Genomic DNA, 18,977 nt, shown 5'->3' on the forward strand with positions numbered 1-18,977 from the left:
TCTTTAGACAATGTCCTATTTCTGTAGCTTCCACAGCACTTAGCCCTGGGTTGGGCACAAAATGGGTGATATATATATAAATAGAAAGCCAGGGGGCAGAGATGAGTTCTGGACATAACTGAGGGATCCAATAATAATAATAGCTGACACATATATATGTTAGGCAGTGATATAAGTGCTTTACATATATTAACTCGTCTAAATCTCACCACGATCCTATGTGGTGGTAACTATATAATGTTCATTTTACAGAATGAATCCACGGCTAATAAATGACCTAAGTGCAAATCCAGTCACTCTGGCTCTAGACTCTCTACTCTTAACCACTTTTGTTGTATCATCGCCAATAAGGGCCAGGTTGCTTTAAAGAGGATGGAGCAAAAGGGGGAAAAGAATAGAAGTTAAGGGATGGAATGATGGGGCTAAAAACATGGATAAGGAAAAATAATACGGGTAAATACAACTGCGTCTGGCGACTCTGGCTGCTGAGCTTCGGTAACTTCCCGGTGGGTGCGAACTCGCTACCTGCTCTGGACGTGAGTGCCTTCAGGGCACGTGGGAGAAGGAACTGCAGTCAGGACCCTCCCTGGTGAGGCCGGTCCGCTCCGACCTGCCCCGCTCCGCGCCGTCTGCCCGCTTCCCCCGGGGAGACCTCGCCAGGGTCTGAGCCAACCGCCCGCGCTGGGGTAACGGACTCCCCACTTGTCCGTTGGAAATGCGTTCTCCACTCCAGAGCGAGACGGGCTCAGCTAGAAGTCCCCGCCCCTAGTCCCTGATTGGTATGTCCTTGATTCTGTGCGTTTGATTCGTCCAAACGCTCTATCCTGATTGGTCAGAATAGAGCCGCTCTGATTGGTCAGAAGTGCACAGCTGATTGGGTGAGGAAAGCCTCAATCCTATTGGTTGGAATGGGACGCCTTTTATAAGGGTTCGCTCAATGGGCGAGCACAATGCAGGCGGGTAGTTCACCGGTGCCGTAGGCAGTCCAGCCTCCGCAAAAACAGTTTGCGGGAGAGCCTCCTGTGCGGAAATGGCTGCTGGGCTCTGCTTTTTTTTTTTTTTTTTTTTTTTTTAATGAATGAGTGAATGAATGAATGGAGTTTTTTTTTTTTTTAATGATTTTATTGATCTTTAGAGAGAAAGAAAGGACAGGGATAGAGAGATAGGAACATCATCCATCGGCTGCCTCGTGCACGCCCCCTATTGGGGATGAGCCTGCAACCCAGGCATGAGTCCTGACCGCAATTGAACCGGTGACCTCTGGGTTCAACTACTGAACCACACCGCCTGGGCGAGGCTCTGCTTTTTTTATTCGACTCCCGTCAGCCTCCAGGAGCACTTCTCAGTAGGCGTCCATTTTTTTCCTTCATCCTCTTCGTAGGGTTCACAGCACATGGATAGCCGCTCTCCAGGTACCCACCCAGGCCCCCGTGCTGTAGACTCCTTCCCCACCTCTATCCTCCCCGCATGCTCACCTCTGCTCTGGTCTCCTCCACCCCTACCTCCCCTCAGCAGAGGGGAAATGTGCCTACACATCAAGTGACAAAAAAACAACAACAACACAATAGATTTACCAGGGGAGAGAGGTGCATTGTTCAAATGGAGATTGCATTGCCGCAGTTTGCAGACCCCACTCTCTCTCTCTCTTTCCTCTTCAAAATTCGTGCCAGGGCAGTGCCTCCGTAGGACAAAATGGACCCTTTGGCACACGGACCCATTACATTCATTGTGTTGGTTTGGTTTTTTGGAATGAAAGAAGCCTCTTGTTTTGCACACCTCTCTGCATTTCTAATGTGGTTTCCTTTAGATTTTTGTTACATATCTGTTCCTTTCACAGGGATTTGAGGATATATCCAGGTTATCAGTTTAGACTAGTAAGGAAGCCTTATCTAGCCTGTGTTTGTTTTTATGCCTGAGTGCCAATGGTCTCGGTTGCTGGTGAATGGCTGATTGAAAAACAAAGCAGAAAACCAAACAAAACCAAAACAAACATGGTAATTCCTCTATTCAAAGTCATTTTGGGTGAAATTCGTTCTGAGGATGGGAGCTTAGATTGAAAGAAAGAGAGAATTTCCTCTGCTGCCCGGCCTAGAAACTGCAGGGGTGGGCCAGAGGGTGCCCTGAAAGGAGACGGCAAACTTCATTGTCAATGGGCGTCGCTCTTTGGAACAGTGGCCGGCTCTAATGATGCTGAATTTAGTGAAATTTAATTTAATTTAATCATTCAGATTGGGATTCCAAAACAGATTTTATTTGTACAAATCTTATTAGATGCATTCCTCACTTGTGACATTTTATTATTTAATAATCCTACCTAGCATGGAGAGAATTTTTTATTGGTAGTGTCAAGTGAAGAAGAATATTGACTAAGTGTTTCATCACCCAACAGCAAAAAGTATGAGTTGCAACCAGTGCATGCAGACATGGCAAGCCATGCACACTCTGGCCTGCATGCCAAGATGGAGGAATGTTTATATAGGGCAGCCGTGGGGAAACAACGGCCCGTTTGAAATGAATAAAACTGTTGAAAAAAAAGACCGTACCCTTTTATGTAATGATGTTTACTTTGAATTTATATTAGTTCACACAAACACTCCATCCATGCTTTTGTTCCGGCCCTCGGTCCAGTTTAAGACCCCATTGTGGCCCTCGAGTCAAAAAGTTTGCCCACCCCTGATATAGGGGAAGGAAGTTACTGGAAGGGGAAGTTAGGACCATAGAGCATTATTATAAACATAGAGTTCTTCCTTAGGGTTCCACTATTCTAAGGTCTCACAACTACATAGAATATTAGAATTTCTATAAGCTCTTCCCAAAGACCCTCCCGACTGGTTACATTTTCTTAAGCTTCCAGTTCATCTTTACAGTGGATTTTGTATTTTGTGGCATTGCACATTTTCAGAGGTGTCCATGTAGTATCTTTTTGTGCATTCATATTGGGAGGGAGCTACCTAATGTCCTAGAGCTGCCACAACAAAGTACCACAGACTGGGGGTCTTATAAAACAGAATTTATTTCCTCACAGTCCTGGAGGCTGGAGGTCCAATATCAAGGTGTCATTGGCAGGGTCGGTTCCCTCTGAGGGCTGAGAGGGAAGGATTTGTTCCAGGCCTCTCCCTGGCTTGTAGATGGTCGTCCTCTCCTCGAGTCTTCACAAAGTCTTCATTCTACGCGTCTGTGTATAAGTTTTCCCTTCCAGGTCATTTTGGATTAGGGGCCACCCTAATTACCTCACTTTAACTTAACTATCTCTTTAAAGACCTTATCTTGCCCTGGCTGGTTTGGGTCAGTGGCTAGAGCGTCGGCCTGTGGACTTAAAGGGCCCCAGGTTCAATTCAGGTCAAGGGCACATGTCTGGCTTGCAGGCTCAATACCCAGTAGGGGGCGTGCAAGAGGCAGCCAATCAATGATTCCCCTCTCATCATTGATGTTTCTATCTATTCCTTTCCTTTCCTCTCTGAAATCAATAAAAAATATTTTAAAGAATATTTAAAAAAATAAAATAAATAAAGACCTGATCGCCAAATAAGGTCACATTCTGAAGTACTGGGGTTAGGAATTCAACACATGAACTGGGGGAAGAGGGACACAGTTTAGTTCATAACAATAGTATATTACAAAGTTTATGAGTATATAGGCTCTGATGGCCAACATAAAGATTTGCTTTAAAAAAATAATTTTATTTTATTTACTTATTAAATTTCATTTATTGATTTTAGAGAGAGAAATATTGATTTGTTGTTCCACTTATTTATGCATTTATTGGTTGCTTCTTGTGTAACCGAACAACCAGGGGGTCCGAGCTGCCTGTCACTACTTGAGCTAATTCAGCAGAGTGAGGGTTGAATCATATATGAGTGTTTATTCCAATAATGCCAGCAGGACGGGAGAGCAGCAGGTCACCCACATAAATCCGCTCTGCCTCTCCCCATAAGCCAGCTGCTTGTGTCAGAAGGACAAAGAAGGAATTGCAGGCATGGGGACGTAGGCACGGGATAGTCATTATAGGTTACAGGTCATGTGGGCTGGGGGTGGGGGGGGTCACAGAGGGCAGGTGCCTCCAGGTGCCCCCAGAACAGATTGTAGGCAATGGGGGCTGCGGGTTGTAAAGAGCAGGTGCCTCCAGGACTAGACTGCTTCAGCCAGAGGTTGTAAATCTTTCCATCATGATAGGCAGTTCTCGGACAGGAGGACGGACTGCATTCCGATGTTAGCTCCCATGTACCCGGGCGTGCAACTCTCAGCGAGGGTAGAATGTGCTTTCTCTACGCAGAACAGAACCATCCTGGTTAACAGAGAGTGATTAATATTTCTTATCGTTGTAGCCGGTCCCCAATATTCTGTTTCTGCCCCTGAACACGTATATGTGCCCTGATCAGAGATAGAACCCTCAACTTCGGTTTACTGGGATGATACTCTAACCAACTGAGCTACCCGGGGAGGGCAAAGATTTGCTTTTTGAGGAAGAAAATTTTACCCTTTGCAACAGCGTAGATGGAGCTGGAGAACATTGTGCTAAGTGAAATAAGCCAGTCTTTTAGAGAAAGACAAGTACCGTATGATTTCATTCATATGTGGGATTTAATGAACAAACTGAACTACCAAGCAAAATAGAGACAGACTCATAGATAGACAGCAGTCAGACAGCCCGGGGGGGGCGGGGGGGGCACAAAAAAGAAAACTCATGGACATGGACAGTGTAGTGATGGGGGGGATGGAAGAGACCATAGAGGAGATAAACGGTGATTGAAAAAAATAAAATAAATTCACATTAAAAAATAAAAATTTGCCAAAACCGGTTTGGCTCAGTGGATAGAGCGTCGGCCTGCGGACTGAGGGGTCCCAGGTTCGATTCCGGTCAGGGGCATGTGCCTGGGTTGCGGACACATCCCCAGAGGGGGATGTGCAGGAGGCAGCTGATCGATGTTTCTCTCTCATCGATGTTTCTAACTCTCTATCTCTCTCTCCCTTCCTCTCTGTAAAAATCAATAAAATATATTTTAAAAAAAATAAAAAATAAAAATTTACGTTATACATTTTTTAAAAAGATTCGCTTTTTGGACAAGCGAAGCCTGCCATTGGGGGACTGCTTGCACATTTGTAAACAAGTACAGGCTGGTCTCTATGAGTAAATTGTCCTTCCTGTCCTTCCCACCCTAAGAATCCACCCGCCTCAGGGCAGGGCTGGGGGGGGGGGGAAAGGGGGGGAACTGTACTCTCGCTGGTTATTGTAATATTGAAATTTGGTCTCTTGGGCCCAGGGAGGCCAGTCCCAATGTCTCTGGTCATAAATGTCCATAAATTGCATAACTCAGCAATCCACAATAGTCCTCCCCCTCCCCCTGAGAGATGCGTACTTGCTACCCTTCACCTGTCCAGGCCTCCCTTGGCATCCTTGGATCCCCCTCCCACTGTGGAGGTCTCCCCGTGGCTTCTCTCCACCGGGGCCACCTCGTTGGGATTACCCGCAGCCAAATAAGCTGTGACTCTGAAGCTGTCCCTGGTCTGATCAAGATCAAGTTTCCATGCTCATGATGTGGCTAGGTTGCTCTTGACAAGGCACTGAGACTTGAACCATTGTCTATTTTGAGGATTGTGTGCCACCTCGTTATTTTATTGACTTGGGTGCACTTCTTAGAGATTCTGGATTCACAGAGTTAATCAAAGTAGCTGAGAGCAGCTCTAACCGTTTGCTTAGTTGGTTGATTAGAATCTGGCCTCAATGGTGGTCTGTACTGGTTGAGATTGAGGTAATACCAAAACCTCCCTGGTTGCTGTAGACTAGAGGAAAGATCACAAAGGTTGGATCTTGGCAAGTAGGTGTGGAAATAGACCAGCTAGTCACCTACCTAGTAGCAGTCTATTGGGCTATTGGCACTCGACGTCTAAGAAGGGGCAGCTTATATATTTAGTCATTATTCAGCATATGGATTTGCCTTCATTGCCTGCAGTGTTTTTGCCATTCATGAAATTTGAAGCATTTTTCACTTCTTGTTAAAACATCAGGGGTAGCCATGGCTTCTATGTACTAATTCTACTCTTTCCTAACCCAGTAGTATGAATCGTAACATCTGAACCAGAGTTTTTGAGAAGTAGCATTCCAGGCATTCAGAATTGAGAAAAATAGCACATAAGAAATAAACCAACTCCATCATCAAGTATTTCTTTTTATTATTATTATTTTTATTGATTTGAGAGAGAGAGAGAAACATCAATTTGTTGTTTCACTTACTTATGCATTCATTGGTTGATTCTTGTATGTGCCCTGGCAGGAGATTGAACTCTCAACTTTGGCTTATCTAACCAACTAGGCTCCCTGGCCAGGTCTCAAATATTTATTAAAAAGTGATGAAGTCAGCCCTAGCCGGTTTTGCTCAGTGGATAGAGCATCAGCCTGCAGGACTGAAGGGTCCTGGTTCAATTCCAGTCAAGGGCACATGCCCGGGTTGCAGGCCCAATCTCCAGTAGGGGGCGTGCAGGAGGCAGTCAATCAATGATTCTCTCTCATCATTGATGTTTCTATCTCTCCCTCTCCCTCTCTGAAATCAATAAATACACATATTTGTTTTAAAAAAATGATGAAGTCAGCCCAGCTGATGTGGCTCAGTGGTTGAGTGTTGACCTATGAACCAGAAGGTCACGGTTCAATTCCTGGTCGGGGCACATGCCCGGGTTTCAGGTTCAATTCCCAATGTGGGGCGTGCAGGAGGCAGCCAATCAATGATCCTCTCTCATCATTGATTTTCTCTCTCTCCCTCTCCCTTTCTCTGAAATCAATAAAACATTTTTTTTAAATGAGAGAACTTTGAACAGACTGAAGCTGAGAGCGTGCCTTGAACCGAGGAGTGGGAGAAAGGAAAGATGTCTGTGTACATGTCAGCCTCCACACCCCAAAATCCTTGGGGAGCGCCCAGAAATAGCCCACTGGGACAGGCCCAGAGAAGGAGGCGAAGCGTCCCTGGAATACTTCTGGAGGTTGAACCAGAATAAAAATATTAGAAAGGAGAGGCCAATTTTTAAAATGGCCAACATTAGGTATCCCCATTGTGATGCAGTGGGGGCTACGCAGCATGGCCTAAATCTGATTGAACTTCTCGTGCTGACGGCCAGTTTATAGGGCATTCGATGGGGAGGTGAACGTGCTCACAGCTGTGCATTCCTTCAAATCCAGAGGTGGAGAATGTCCTGTTTCTCGTGGCGTTCCTAATCCTGCTCGCACTTCCATAAACTGTCCCTCTGTTAAAACAGCCACAGTTACCCATTTCCTGCATGTTGCCTGTTTCTCGCTGTGACCCTAACCGATCCAGTATCCTTGAGCTGCAGTTTTTCACTTTCATGCAGCCAGTTTTACTAATTTTTGTTTTGTTTTGTTTTGTTTTGTTTTGTTGGTATGTGCTTTGGAGACCTTATTTATAAAGTCTTTCTGTACCCCTAGGTGAAAATATTCTGACTTCTATTTTTTTTTCCCTATTACTTTGATAATTTTCCCTTTTATGTTTGGGTCTTGGATCTATCCAGGCCACCTTTGTGTGTTTTTTGCATGGAGTTTTTTGCATGGAGTTTTTGCATGGAGTTCTATTTTTCCTATGAAGAGCCAGTTTTCCCAATATCTTTTCTCCACACATTTGCATATTAAGTTCCCACACATGCCTAGGTCTGTCTCTGATCTCCCTCTTCCACACCATTGGCCTATTTGTTATTGTATAATCACCGTGTGGCTTTTATAAATATGGCTTTCTGATACATTCTAATGTCTTTTTTCCCTTTCTCCCAGTTTTTGCTTTTCCCCCCAAGATTGATTTTTATTTCTTTTATCTATATTTCTTATTTATTTTTTTAATATATTTTATTGATTTTTTTTTTACAGAGAGGAAGGGAGAGAGATAGCCAGAAACAGGGATGAGAGAGAAACATCGATCAGCTGCCTCCTGCACATCTCCTACTGGGGATGTGCCCGCAACCAAGGTATATGCCCTTGACTGGAATCGAACCTGGGAACTTTCAGTCCACAGGCCGACGCTCTATCCACTGAGCCAAACCGGTTTTGGCTATCTATATTTTTAAAATATATTAAGTTGTTTTTAAAAATCCAACTGAAATTAGTATTTTCTTGCATTGAACTTATGTGTTAATTTGGACATATTTTTAATATTTTCTTATCTGCTCTTTCTACATTGAAGTGTTGATAGCTGCCTGCTATGCTGGAGCCATGTATCAGGTCTAATTATTTGCTGATGGTGTTGATTTTCTGTGTAGATGATCATATAGTTTTATCCCTTCCTTTCCAATTCTTACACCTCTGATGCCTCTTCCAGTCTCATGCCCTTTTGCCAGGATGCCCAGGATGATGTTAAACGGCAGCAGTCATAGCAGCGTGGCAGACCTCTCATTGGCCCCAATACCCATCCTCCCCTCTTCTCTACACCGGGCGTCACAAACATTCCTGCAAAGAGGCACATGGCAAATATTTGCCAGCTTTGTGGGAACTACCGAACTCTGCTTACAAGGTGAAAGCAGCCATAAGCAATATGTACACAAATGAGCATGGCTGGCTTCCAATAAAACATTGTTTACAAAAACAGGTGAGAGCCACGGTTTGCTGACTTCTGCTCTACTAGTATGTCCATAGAAAGCCTGGGTTGTTAGCTGAAATTGGCCATCCAATATAATAAAACCCTAACACGCAATTGGACCGAATGGTGGAACAACCTGTCACTATGATGTGCACTGACCACCAGGGGGCAGACGCTCACCGCAGGTCAGTGTGCTCCCATAGGGGGAGCATTGCTCAGCCAGAAGCCCTTAGCCCAGCTCACATCTGGCAAGCGCAGTGGCTCTGCAACAGTGCTAAGGATGTCCGGCTGATGGCTTAGGCCCGCTCCCCGCGAGAGGGCACAGGCCAGGCTGAGGGACCCCCCTGAGTACATGAATTTTGTGCACCAGGCCTCTAGTCTAGAATAAAGAGTGCACTACTTAGCCACATTTTCGGCTAACGGTGGCCCTGGGACTAGTTCTGATCAAACAGATGTAAGATCATCCAACTTCCAGAAGTGTCCTCAGAGGGAGAGAGAGAGCCATTCTCCGCTCTTCTCTCCTGCCTGGGATGTGGCTGGAGTGGGGCAGACGTCTGAAAACTTGATAAAATCCACATGTTGAGGATAACAAAATAGAAGCAGCTGAGATCCTAAAAGATTTTCTCGTTAGTAGGTGTTAAACTTGCTTCAAGTGCTTTCTCTGCATTGTGATTTTTTTTTTCTTTTATACTCCATTAATCTAGTCTTCTGCTCTCCCTAAGCCTATTTTATTAATAAATGTGTTCTGGCCCTGGCCGGTTTGGCTCAGTGGATAGAGTGTTGGCCTGCAGACTGAAGGGTCCCAGGTTTGATTCCAGTCGGTCGGGGCACATGCCTGGGTTGCAGGCTTGATCCCCAGTAAGGGGGCGTGCAGAGGGCAGCCGATCAGTGATTCTCATCATTGATGTTTCTCTTTCTCCCTCTCCCTTCCACTCTGAAATCAATAAAAATGTATTCAAATAAATAAATGTTTTCTGATGTTAAACCATCTTTGAATTCTTGGCATAGATGCTACTTGAACATATCTCTGTTAATACACCATTTGACTGGGTTAGCTAATGTTTTACTTAGGGATTTTACACTTCTAGTGATTGTGGTAAAGAATTCCTTATTTGAGCCTTAGCCAGTTTGGTTCAGTGGATACAGCGTTGTTCTGCAAACTGAAGAGTCCTGGGTTCCATTCCGGTCAAGGGCACGTGCCCGGGTTGTGGACTCAATCCCCAGTTGGGGGCCTGGGGACATGCTGGAGGCAGCCGATCAATGATTCGCATCATTGATGTTTCTATTTCTCTCTCCCTCTCCCTTTCTCTCAGAAAGCAATAATAAAAATATAGCCCTAACCGGTTTGGCTCAGTGGATAGTGCGTTAGCCTGTGGACTCAAGGGTCCCAGGTTCGATTCTGGTCAAGGGCATGTACCTTGGTTGCAGGCACATCCCCAGTAGGGAATGTGCAGGAGGCAGCTGATCGATGTTTCTAACTCTCTATCCCTCTCCCTTCCTCTCTGTAAAAAATCAATAAAATATATTTTTAAAAAATAATAAAAATATTTTTTTAAAAAAAATTCTCTATCTGAAATTAGTTAAAACCTGCTCTATGTTCCCTAACCATTTGGCTCAGTGGATAGAGCGTTGGCCTGCGGACTGAAGGGTCCCAGGTTCGATTCCGGTCGAGGGCATGTACCTTGGTTGCGGGCACATCCCCAGTAGTGGGTGTGCAGGAGGCAGCTGATCAATGTTTCTCTCTCATCGATGTATCTAACTCTCTACCCCTCTCCCTTCCTCTCTGTAAAAAAATCAATAAAATATATATTTAAAAAAACTTGCTTTATGTAATTTGCTCACATTTTTTAAATGCCCCAGTGTACTTGAAAAGAATGAGTATTCCGCAGGTAATGAGTACAGTGTACTAAGTGTGTCTATTGCATCGTAATACTACAACCTGAAGTTCAAAACATGTGTCCTTAGGGATTTTTGTTTATCTGCTTGATCTGGCAATTGCTAGAGAGATGTATTACCATCTCCTACTATAAATGCACATTTGTCCATGTGTTCTTGTACTTCCAAAACTTTTGTTTCAGATATTTCGTGGTCCTCTTATCCCATGCACATATAGTTAATACCAGTATCTTCCTGTCAAAGTAAACCTTTTATCACTAGGAAGTGGCATTTCTAATAGCACTTTCTTATAAATTATACTTTGTGTGATCATTGCTTTGGCTAGAACTTGCCTGGCAGATCTTTTGCCTGCTTTCGCTTTCAACTCCTCTGTTTTAGATGTGTCTCTGGGGCCCACGGTTGGACTGTATTCTTTATTCTGTCTGGAAGTCTTTTCCCTTTAACAAGATAAGTTAGTCTTTTGCATTTTATTTTTGAGTTTTCCTTTGACTTTTTTTTTTAATTTTGTTTTATTGCTTAAAGTATTACAAAGAGTATTACATATGTCTCCTTTTTTTCCCCCCCCTTGACCTTCCCCCGGCCTCCCTACCCCCCAGTGTCTTGTGTCCATTGGTTATGCTTATATGCGTGCATACAAGTCCTTCGGTTGATCTCTTACCCCCCTCCCTCCTGCCCCCAACCCTCCCCTGCCTTCCCACTGTAGCTTGACAGTCTATTCGATGCTGCTCTGCCTCTGTATCTATTTTTGTTCATCAGTTTATAATGGTCTTTATTATCCATAAATGAGTGAGATCATGTGGTATTTTTCTTTCACTGACTGGCTTATTTCACTCAGCATAATGCTCTCCAGTTCCATCCATGCTGTTGCAAATGGTAAGAGTTCCTTCTTTTTTACAGCAGCATAGTCTTTTGCATTTAATATACTCAGCAACGTACTTGGATTATGGACTAACCTTTTAGTTGAGCTTTTCTTATCTACCGGTTCTATTTCTTTTTTTCTCCTTTCCTGCCTTCCCTCAAATTAACTTTTTTTTTCGTTTTTTCTCCTTTCTAAGTTGGGAAGTTATAAACTCTGCTTCTAAGAGAGTAACCTAAAGGTTACAGCGATGGAGGGGAAATTCAGCCTTGACTCGCTGTTTCCGATCTGGAAGGGTTAGACCAGTGGTTCTCAACCTTGGCTGCACGTTAGAATCACCTGGGAATCTTCTTAAAATCCTGATTTCTGGGCCTCATCCCCCGGAAATTCTGTTTCTTTGTTACTAATGTTGTGCCCCCCTTCCCACCCGCCCATAACAAAGAAACAGAATTTCCGGAGGATGAGGCCCAGAAATCAGGATTTTAAGAAGATTCCCAGGTGATTCTAATGCGCAGCCAAGGTTGAGAACCACTGTGTTACACGATTAGAGCCTCCACACCTGTCCCCTGACCTGCCTCCTTCCTACGGTCATGTGTCTGTGTTTCTTTTTTCTCCTTCATGTTTTTGTTTTGTTTTGTTGGGGGGGGGGGCGTCTTTTTGGTTAATCCTCACCCAAGGATATTTTTCCATTGATTTTTTTTTAATATTTTATTGACTTTTTACAGAGAGGAAGGGAGAGGGATAGAGAGTTGGAAACATTGATGAGAGAGAAACATCGATCAGCTGCCTCCTGAACACCCCCCACTGGGGATGTGCCCGCAACCAAGGTACATGCTCTTGACCGGAATCGAACCTGGGACCCTTCAGTCTGCAGGCCGACGCTCTATCCACTGAGCCAAACCGGTTAGGGCTCCATTGATTTTTTAAGAGAGAGGGGGAGAGACAGACACAGAGAAACATCCATGTGAGAGAGACATATCAATTGGTTGCCTCCCACACACCCTGACCAGGTCCAGGGATGCAGCCTGCAACCAAGTAGGTACACTGGACCGGAATCCGACCCAGGACCCTTCATCCGAGGGCCAGCGCTCTACCCACTGAGGCACACTGGCCAAGGCCCCTTCACGTTTATTTTAGTCCCCGAGAATCAGGTTTTAATTGTGTAGGTCATATCTACATTTTTATATCCTACTTCATTAGTTTTTGCTTTTTTAAAAAAAAGTCCCTTTCTTCTATTTGGGGGATTTATTTGGGGTTTTTTTGTTTTTTTGAAGTTTCTCGAGTTAAAACAGCTTATTTCAACTCACCCTTTCTTAATTTTTTTAATAAGTGTGTGGAAGGCTCTGCACAGCTCCTCCTGGGCGGTGCGTTAGACCACCCACACCCCAGTGTGTAGTGCTCCCCTTGTCCATTTCTAATTCACTTGCGTCTACTTTGATTTTCTCTTAAAGTTTATCTAGAAAGTTGGTGAGAAAGGCAGATGTGACAGTCCTTTTCGGTTCTACTTGTTTTCAGGTCTAACTGTTTTATTGGGGTCCTGTTTAGAATTAGCTGGGGGCTTGTTTGTGGCTAACGGTGAATGCTTGCTGACAAACCCGGAAGTGTCTGTAGAGCCTTGGTCTGTTTGTCCTGTTGACCCCTGTCCTGGGTTGTGGATTCTACTTCTCTGGGGTCTGCCCTTCTGTGGCGCTGGCTGTCCTGAGCGTGGTGCCCTTGGTTGGGGCCCCGCTTTGGGTCCCTGCACTTGCCGCCTGTGGCCGCTGCTTTTCTCCACTGTGATGCTGGAACGGACGCCGAGGAGCTTCAGCTGGAGCCTCCGAAGCGCCTGACACACGGGCGGCCCTGCTGGGTGTTGGGTTGGGTGGCTCAGGAGGCGGCATAGGAAATAAAGACAGTCCAGTGAATCAGAAAAAGAAAGAAAAGGAAAAGGTTTATTTCTGTGTCCCCGGGAGACCCACGCACCCCAAAGACAGGGCACGTGGATTCACGCCAAGGCGGGGGAGGTGAGGGGCGGGGACATGAGCTGAGGTATTCAGCTGCAGGGGGTCAGCAAGGTATTCAGGAAGGAGTCTGTCTGTGTGGGGGTATGTGGACTCAGGGAGAAGAAGCCAGTATGTGTGTCTGGCAGGTTGATCTGTGAGAAATTCCAGGGGAAGTCCATTATCTCATCACACGTCTGCATGTATCCATCCTGAGCTCTCTCCTACCTAACACTGGGGGGCAGAGGGGGCAGGGTGGGTGTTGCTGGAAGGATGCTCCCAGCACAACACCTTGTTCCAGCTGAGACTCGGAGAGCAGAGTAACTTGCTCTAAATCACACGCCTGTAAACAGTGAATCCCTCCCTCCGGCCCAAAGCCATACCGATCCCACGCTAACCCATTACCTGCCCTAGGCTTCCCCGTGCCAACAAGTCCATTTCCCATGCTTTTTTTTTCTTTTCTTTTCTTTTCTTTGTTTATTGATTTTCTTTAGAGAGAGAGAGGAAGGGTGAGGAATAGAGAGGTCGGAACATCAATGATGAGAGAGAATCATTGATCGGCTGCCTCCTGCATGGGATTCGAGCCCTGACCTACTGGTTCATAGGTCGACACTCAACCACGGAGCCACACCGGCCGAGCCCATTCCCCACTGTTAATCCCTCATAATTAGTCAACTCAGACTGCTTCGTATATTTCTCTTTTTACTCAAAAAAAAAAAAAGTTGACAGTAACCTGCAAACCGTAGAGAGTGGCATAGCCCTCAATCTCCCCGCCCTTCCGAGCATCCTCTGCATTCCTCGGTCACCATCCTCTCCCCTCCCCTACAGCCCAGATGAAAAGCCCCAAGAATGTGCAGGAAGCCCCAGATAGGAGGATCCCAAAGTGAGGAGCCTTCAACAGGTGAAGGCATCGAGGAAATAAATTAGGGGAGCGGAGGCTCCTGGGTGGGCCTGCCCAGCTCTGCCTCGCAGACCCAGCGGTAGGGCCTCCGGCAGACGTCGTCATTCCAGCGGCCATCATCTGTGAGGTGGGCACAGTCCTCGCCTCCCCCAAGCCCGTGCCCGGTCCAGTCGTCCGGCTGATCTGGCCTCCAGTTCCTAAGAAGACCAGACAGATTGGGCCCCAGGAGGCCAGACCCTCAGCCAAGCCGAGGAGCCCCTCTTGCCCTTGGACCCGCCAAGGGCAGCAGGGCGCGGGGGAGGGGGTTGTAGTGGAGGCCAGTGCAGAGCACACCGCACACATACTCACTGGAAGCCCTTCTCGTAGTCTGACCCGTCTATCCATCTCCAGGGCCCATCTTGGTCAGTGAGGCCCATCCAGGTGTTCACGGGGCCCATGTGGTGCTGGACAAATCTCTGGGGAGAGAGGAGGATGGTGACCTCTCCATAGAGCAGACCGACTCCCCAAGGAGCCCTCCGAGCCCTCACCTGCTCCTCCCAGGAGCCGACCACCACCAGGTGCCCGTTCTCCAGCTGGCAGTACTTCTCAGCCTCGGGCCAGGGCTTCGCAGTCCGAGAGAACCAATAGCAGCTGCCTTCATGCTCCACCCAGTTAACAGGGCAGCAGTTCTTCTCAGAGCCTGGTGGGGGTGGGGGTGGGGGGGCAGACGGAGGGGGAGAGGCTGAGCTGCTGCCAGGAGGGGAAGTAGGCATGAAAGCGGGGCTGGGCATCCCTGACTCCTCACCATTGCCCTGGAGGATGGCCAGCTGACAGCTCAGGCTTCGTATGTCAGACCTATTTTTATTTTTTATTTTTATTTTTATATGAGCGTTTATTCCAATAATGCTGGCAGTATGGGAGAGCAGCAAGTCATCCATAAAAACCTTTCAATTCTTTTAAAAATATATACATATTTTTTATTAATTTCAGAGAGGAAAGGAGAAAGAGATAGAAACATCAGTGATGAGAGAAGCTCAAGCCCACAACCTCGGACATATGCCCTGACCAGGAATTGAATCTCAGTCTTCTGGTTCATAAGTTGATGCTCAACTGCTGAGCCACACCAGCTGGGCGAGTTCTTCAATTCTTAAATAAAATGGTAAGGCTGGCTTTTTAAAAAATATATATTTTATTGATTTTTTGCAGAGAGGAAGGGAGCGAGGGATAGAGAGTTAGAAACATCGATCAGCTGCCTCCTGCAAACTCCCCACTAGGGATGTGCCCGCAACCAAGGTACATGCCCTTGACCGGAATCAAACCGGGGACCCTTGAGTCCGCAGGCTGATGCTCTATCCACTGAGCCAAACCGGTTAGGGCAGTAAAGCTGGCTTTTGGGGGCCTTTCTACCCCTGCATTCTATAAATTAGTAGCTCCTATTGTTCTTGCTCTCCGTCAACCGAAATAGCTCTGCTCCCTTCTTAAGTAGTCACCTCACTCAGTGGTGAGATCAGTGCTCTGTATATAGTTAATGCTCAATTGATAGATCAACATTTTTTCCTACTTTCTATGTCCTGTAAACAAAGGTTATCAAAATGCTTGGAAGTGGGGGGTGGGTAAGAGATCAACTGAAGGACTTGTATGCATGCATATGAGCATAACCAGTGGACACACGACACTGGGAGGTATGGGAGGCTAGGGGAAGGTCAAGGGGAGAAAAAAAAAGGAGACATGTATAATACTCTTTGTAATACTTTAAGCAATAAAACAAAAAAAATGCTTGGAAGTAACTTTAAGGCTTAAATTGTGTAGTGGTAGACTTGGATACTACAAAGCTTAAATTTTTAGCTGTATTGACATAAACAAAATTACTTTAATATTTCTGGAAGCATTGTTTACTAAACCAAGGAAAATCTGAAAATTTGATTTTCACTTTTTAAATGATATCAGGACATGCCCTGCTTCCTCCTCTTGCCCATGCAATTAACTACCGTATTCTCTTGTCCACATAATTAACACTAGATTGCCCAAGGAAGTCATTTTGACTGCTTTTTAATTTCAGTTAGAAAAACAATGATGTATATAATGACAGAATTTCTTAGAATTTTGTGACTTTTTATACAACATATAAATGCGTTTATTAATAATTGTAGTTACCTCCCCCTCCTTCATTTCCAGTATATATATGTGTGTTATACCTATAAGTTGTTTATTTTATTTCTTTTGTGACCTAAATTCATGAAAGAAATGTCGAATAGAAGTGAGTTATTGGAAAAGCTAAGGAACATAAGTGAAGAGTGCTCCGATATTATTCTTTCACAATGCAGTCATTTTGACTGCTTTTGGGCAATATAGGTATATACTAAATTTCGGTCTTTCTAGTGGTAGCTACCTATCTCTGCTATTGTAGAAAAGCACCAGGGATTTGCTGTTGTTGAATTAGAGTTGGCAGAGTTAAGTTTCGCTATTCATTATTTGATTAGTGTTACTGTTGTCATTGGTTACAAAAGGTGCCACTCTCCATTTGGGTGGGTAGAGTAGATTCCTGGTGCTGTCATAACAAATTACCACAAACATAGTGACTAAAACAATAGAAATTTATTCTCACAGCTCTGGAGGTTAGAAATCTAAAATCAAAGTATTGTCAGGGCCATGCTCTCTCTGAATATTCTAGGAAAAAATCTTTCCTTCCTGGCTTCTGTTGGCTCCTGGCCATCCTTGGCACTCTATGGCTTGTAACTTCATCACTCCAATCTCTGCACCAGTCTTCACGTGGCCTTCTTCCCTGTGTGTGTGTGTGTGTCTTCTCTCTTAAAAAAATTATTTTGAGAGAGAAACATTGATATGAGAGTGAAACATTAGCCAGCTGCCTCCTATATGCCCCCTATGGTGGATCAAGCCCACAACCCAAGCAATGTGCTCTGACAGGGAATAGAACTGGAAATCTTTCCATGCCCTGGCCCATGCCCAACCAACTGAACCTCATCAGCCAGGGCTTTGCCTTCTCTTCTTCTTTTTTTTAAAATATATTTTATTGATTTTTTTACAGAGAGGAAGGGAGAGGGACAGAGAGTTAGAAACATCCATGAGAGAGAAACATCGATCAGCTGCCTCCTGCACGCCCCCTACTGGGGATGTGCCCGCAACCAAAGTACATGCCCTTGACCGGAATCGAACCTGGGACCTTTCAGTCCGCAGGCCGAGGCTCTATCCACTGAGCCAAACCGGTCAAGGCAGCCTTCTCTTCTTATAAGGACGCTATTCACTGGCTTTAGGCCCACCCTAGTCCAGTATGACCTCATCTTAACTAATTACATCTGCAAAGACCCTAATTCTAAACAGGGTCACATTCTGAGGTACATGTGAAATTTGGCTTGTGGTGAGGTAGGAAATTCCGGCTAAAAGTTCCCCTCATGTAGTCAGAATGCGGAAGACAGGTCCTGCAGAGCCCTGGGCCTTCTGACCTGGCATTTCTAGTTCCTGTTTCCTGTGTGTCTTTGTTTCCATCACTGGGAACAGGGCTGTATACCACCAGCTCTCACAAGCAGTTAGTATATGTTCTCTGTTAAATATATATATACAATCCAGGCAGTTACGAAGGGAAAATACGTCTTTTCTCCTGTGTTGAGTTACTGAGTTTATTTAAGTGCCAACTACAAGAAGAGCTGAACTGCAGGCATGCGTTTGGGGGAGAGGGCAGGGTGCAGCAGCCACTGATGGAGGGCGGAGAACCTTCGCTTCGGGCTGCGCTGTTCCTGGTGCTTAGTCACAGGACCCTCCTGTACATGCTGTGCTGCTAGTTTCCATAGTCGAAGTTATGTAGGAACAAATTTGTCATTATTTGGAAGTGTGCACTAGGAACTATTTATAAAATTAATTCTTATTTAGATAGTCCCCGATGTAACATTTGCATGAGTCCCAGCCATCCTGTTGACCCACCCTTCCCTGACTGTTCTGTATCTACATTGGAGGTCGGGAACCTGCAGATGATGGGCCGGCGCCATCTGCAGCTGTCCTTGTGTGGCCTGTGAGCTAAATGGCTTTTATATTTTTAAAGGTTTGTGTGTAGATGTGACCCGCGCCCCTTCCCCCCGGTGCGTTTTTTGTTCGCCCAGGGAGGTCAGCCTGGCGGCACTGGCGCCCTGACGCCGCCTAGTGGCCGCCACTGGAGACACTCCCTCCGCCGCCCCCTCCTCCCTGCGGCGGCAGAGGAGGGGGAGCTGGGAGCCCCTCTCCTCCCTCCCTCCCTCTCCTCCCGGCAGCTGCGTCAACGGCTGATCCGGGTTCTGGCACCGCCGCAGCCGCGTCAACGGCGGACCCCAGCTCGGCAGCTGCGTCAACAGCTGATCCGGGCTCTGGCGCAGCAGCTGCGTCAACGGCGGATCCCGGCTCCGGCAGCAGCATCAACCGCGGCTCCCGGCTCCCGGCTCCGGCAGCTGCATCATCCGCGGATCCCGGCTCCGGCGCCAGGGGCTGCGATGCGCTGGGCCTGAGGCTGTCTGCCCGGCTCTTGCTCGCTTCCCTTGACTCTCCCACGGCTTGCGCTGCAGCATCATCCCGCGAGTGCCTCTGACAGGAGGGAAGATGGCTGAAAAGAGCTGGATGGATGACCTTGCCGAGGAGCTCGACATATGGGTAATAGGGCTGCAAAAATGGATCACTCTTAAGCTCACTGAGCGGGGCATCGACATGAGTCCGGTGGCGGTGGCGCGGTACCAGGGCTGGTGGGCCCTGCTGGGCTGGCACTTGCTTGTGCTGACGGTGGTCTTCCTGCTGGGCTATGGCTGGGTTGCGAT

The 18,977-nt window shown here is 46.2% G+C and overlaps 1 protein-coding gene across 1 annotated transcript; it reads right to left on the reverse strand.

Moving 5' to 3' along the window:
• Window positions 1–13,993: 13,993 nt before the first annotated feature.
• On the reverse strand, window positions 13,994–15,033 carry LOC102759889 (asialoglycoprotein receptor 1). The gene is made up of 4 exons (XM_015568668.1): window positions 14,990–15,033; window positions 14,733–14,884; window positions 14,554–14,660; window positions 13,994–14,402 (listed from the first exon to the last, which is right to left on the reverse strand). The coding sequence occupies exons 3-4, from the start codon at window positions 14,640–14,642 to the stop codon at window positions 14,228–14,230; spliced, it is 264 nt and encodes an 87-aa protein (XP_015424154.1). The 5' UTR covers window positions 14,643–14,660; window positions 14,733–14,884; window positions 14,990–15,033; the 3' UTR covers window positions 13,994–14,227.
• Window positions 15,034–18,977: the final 3,944 nt, after the last annotated feature.

Source organism: Myotis davidii, unplaced genomic scaffold, assembly GCF_000327345.1.
Source record: "Myotis davidii unplaced genomic scaffold, ASM32734v1 scaffold2305, whole genome shotgun sequence".
Classification (NCBI taxonomy): Eukaryota; Metazoa; Chordata; class Mammalia; order Chiroptera; family Vespertilionidae; genus Myotis; species Myotis davidii.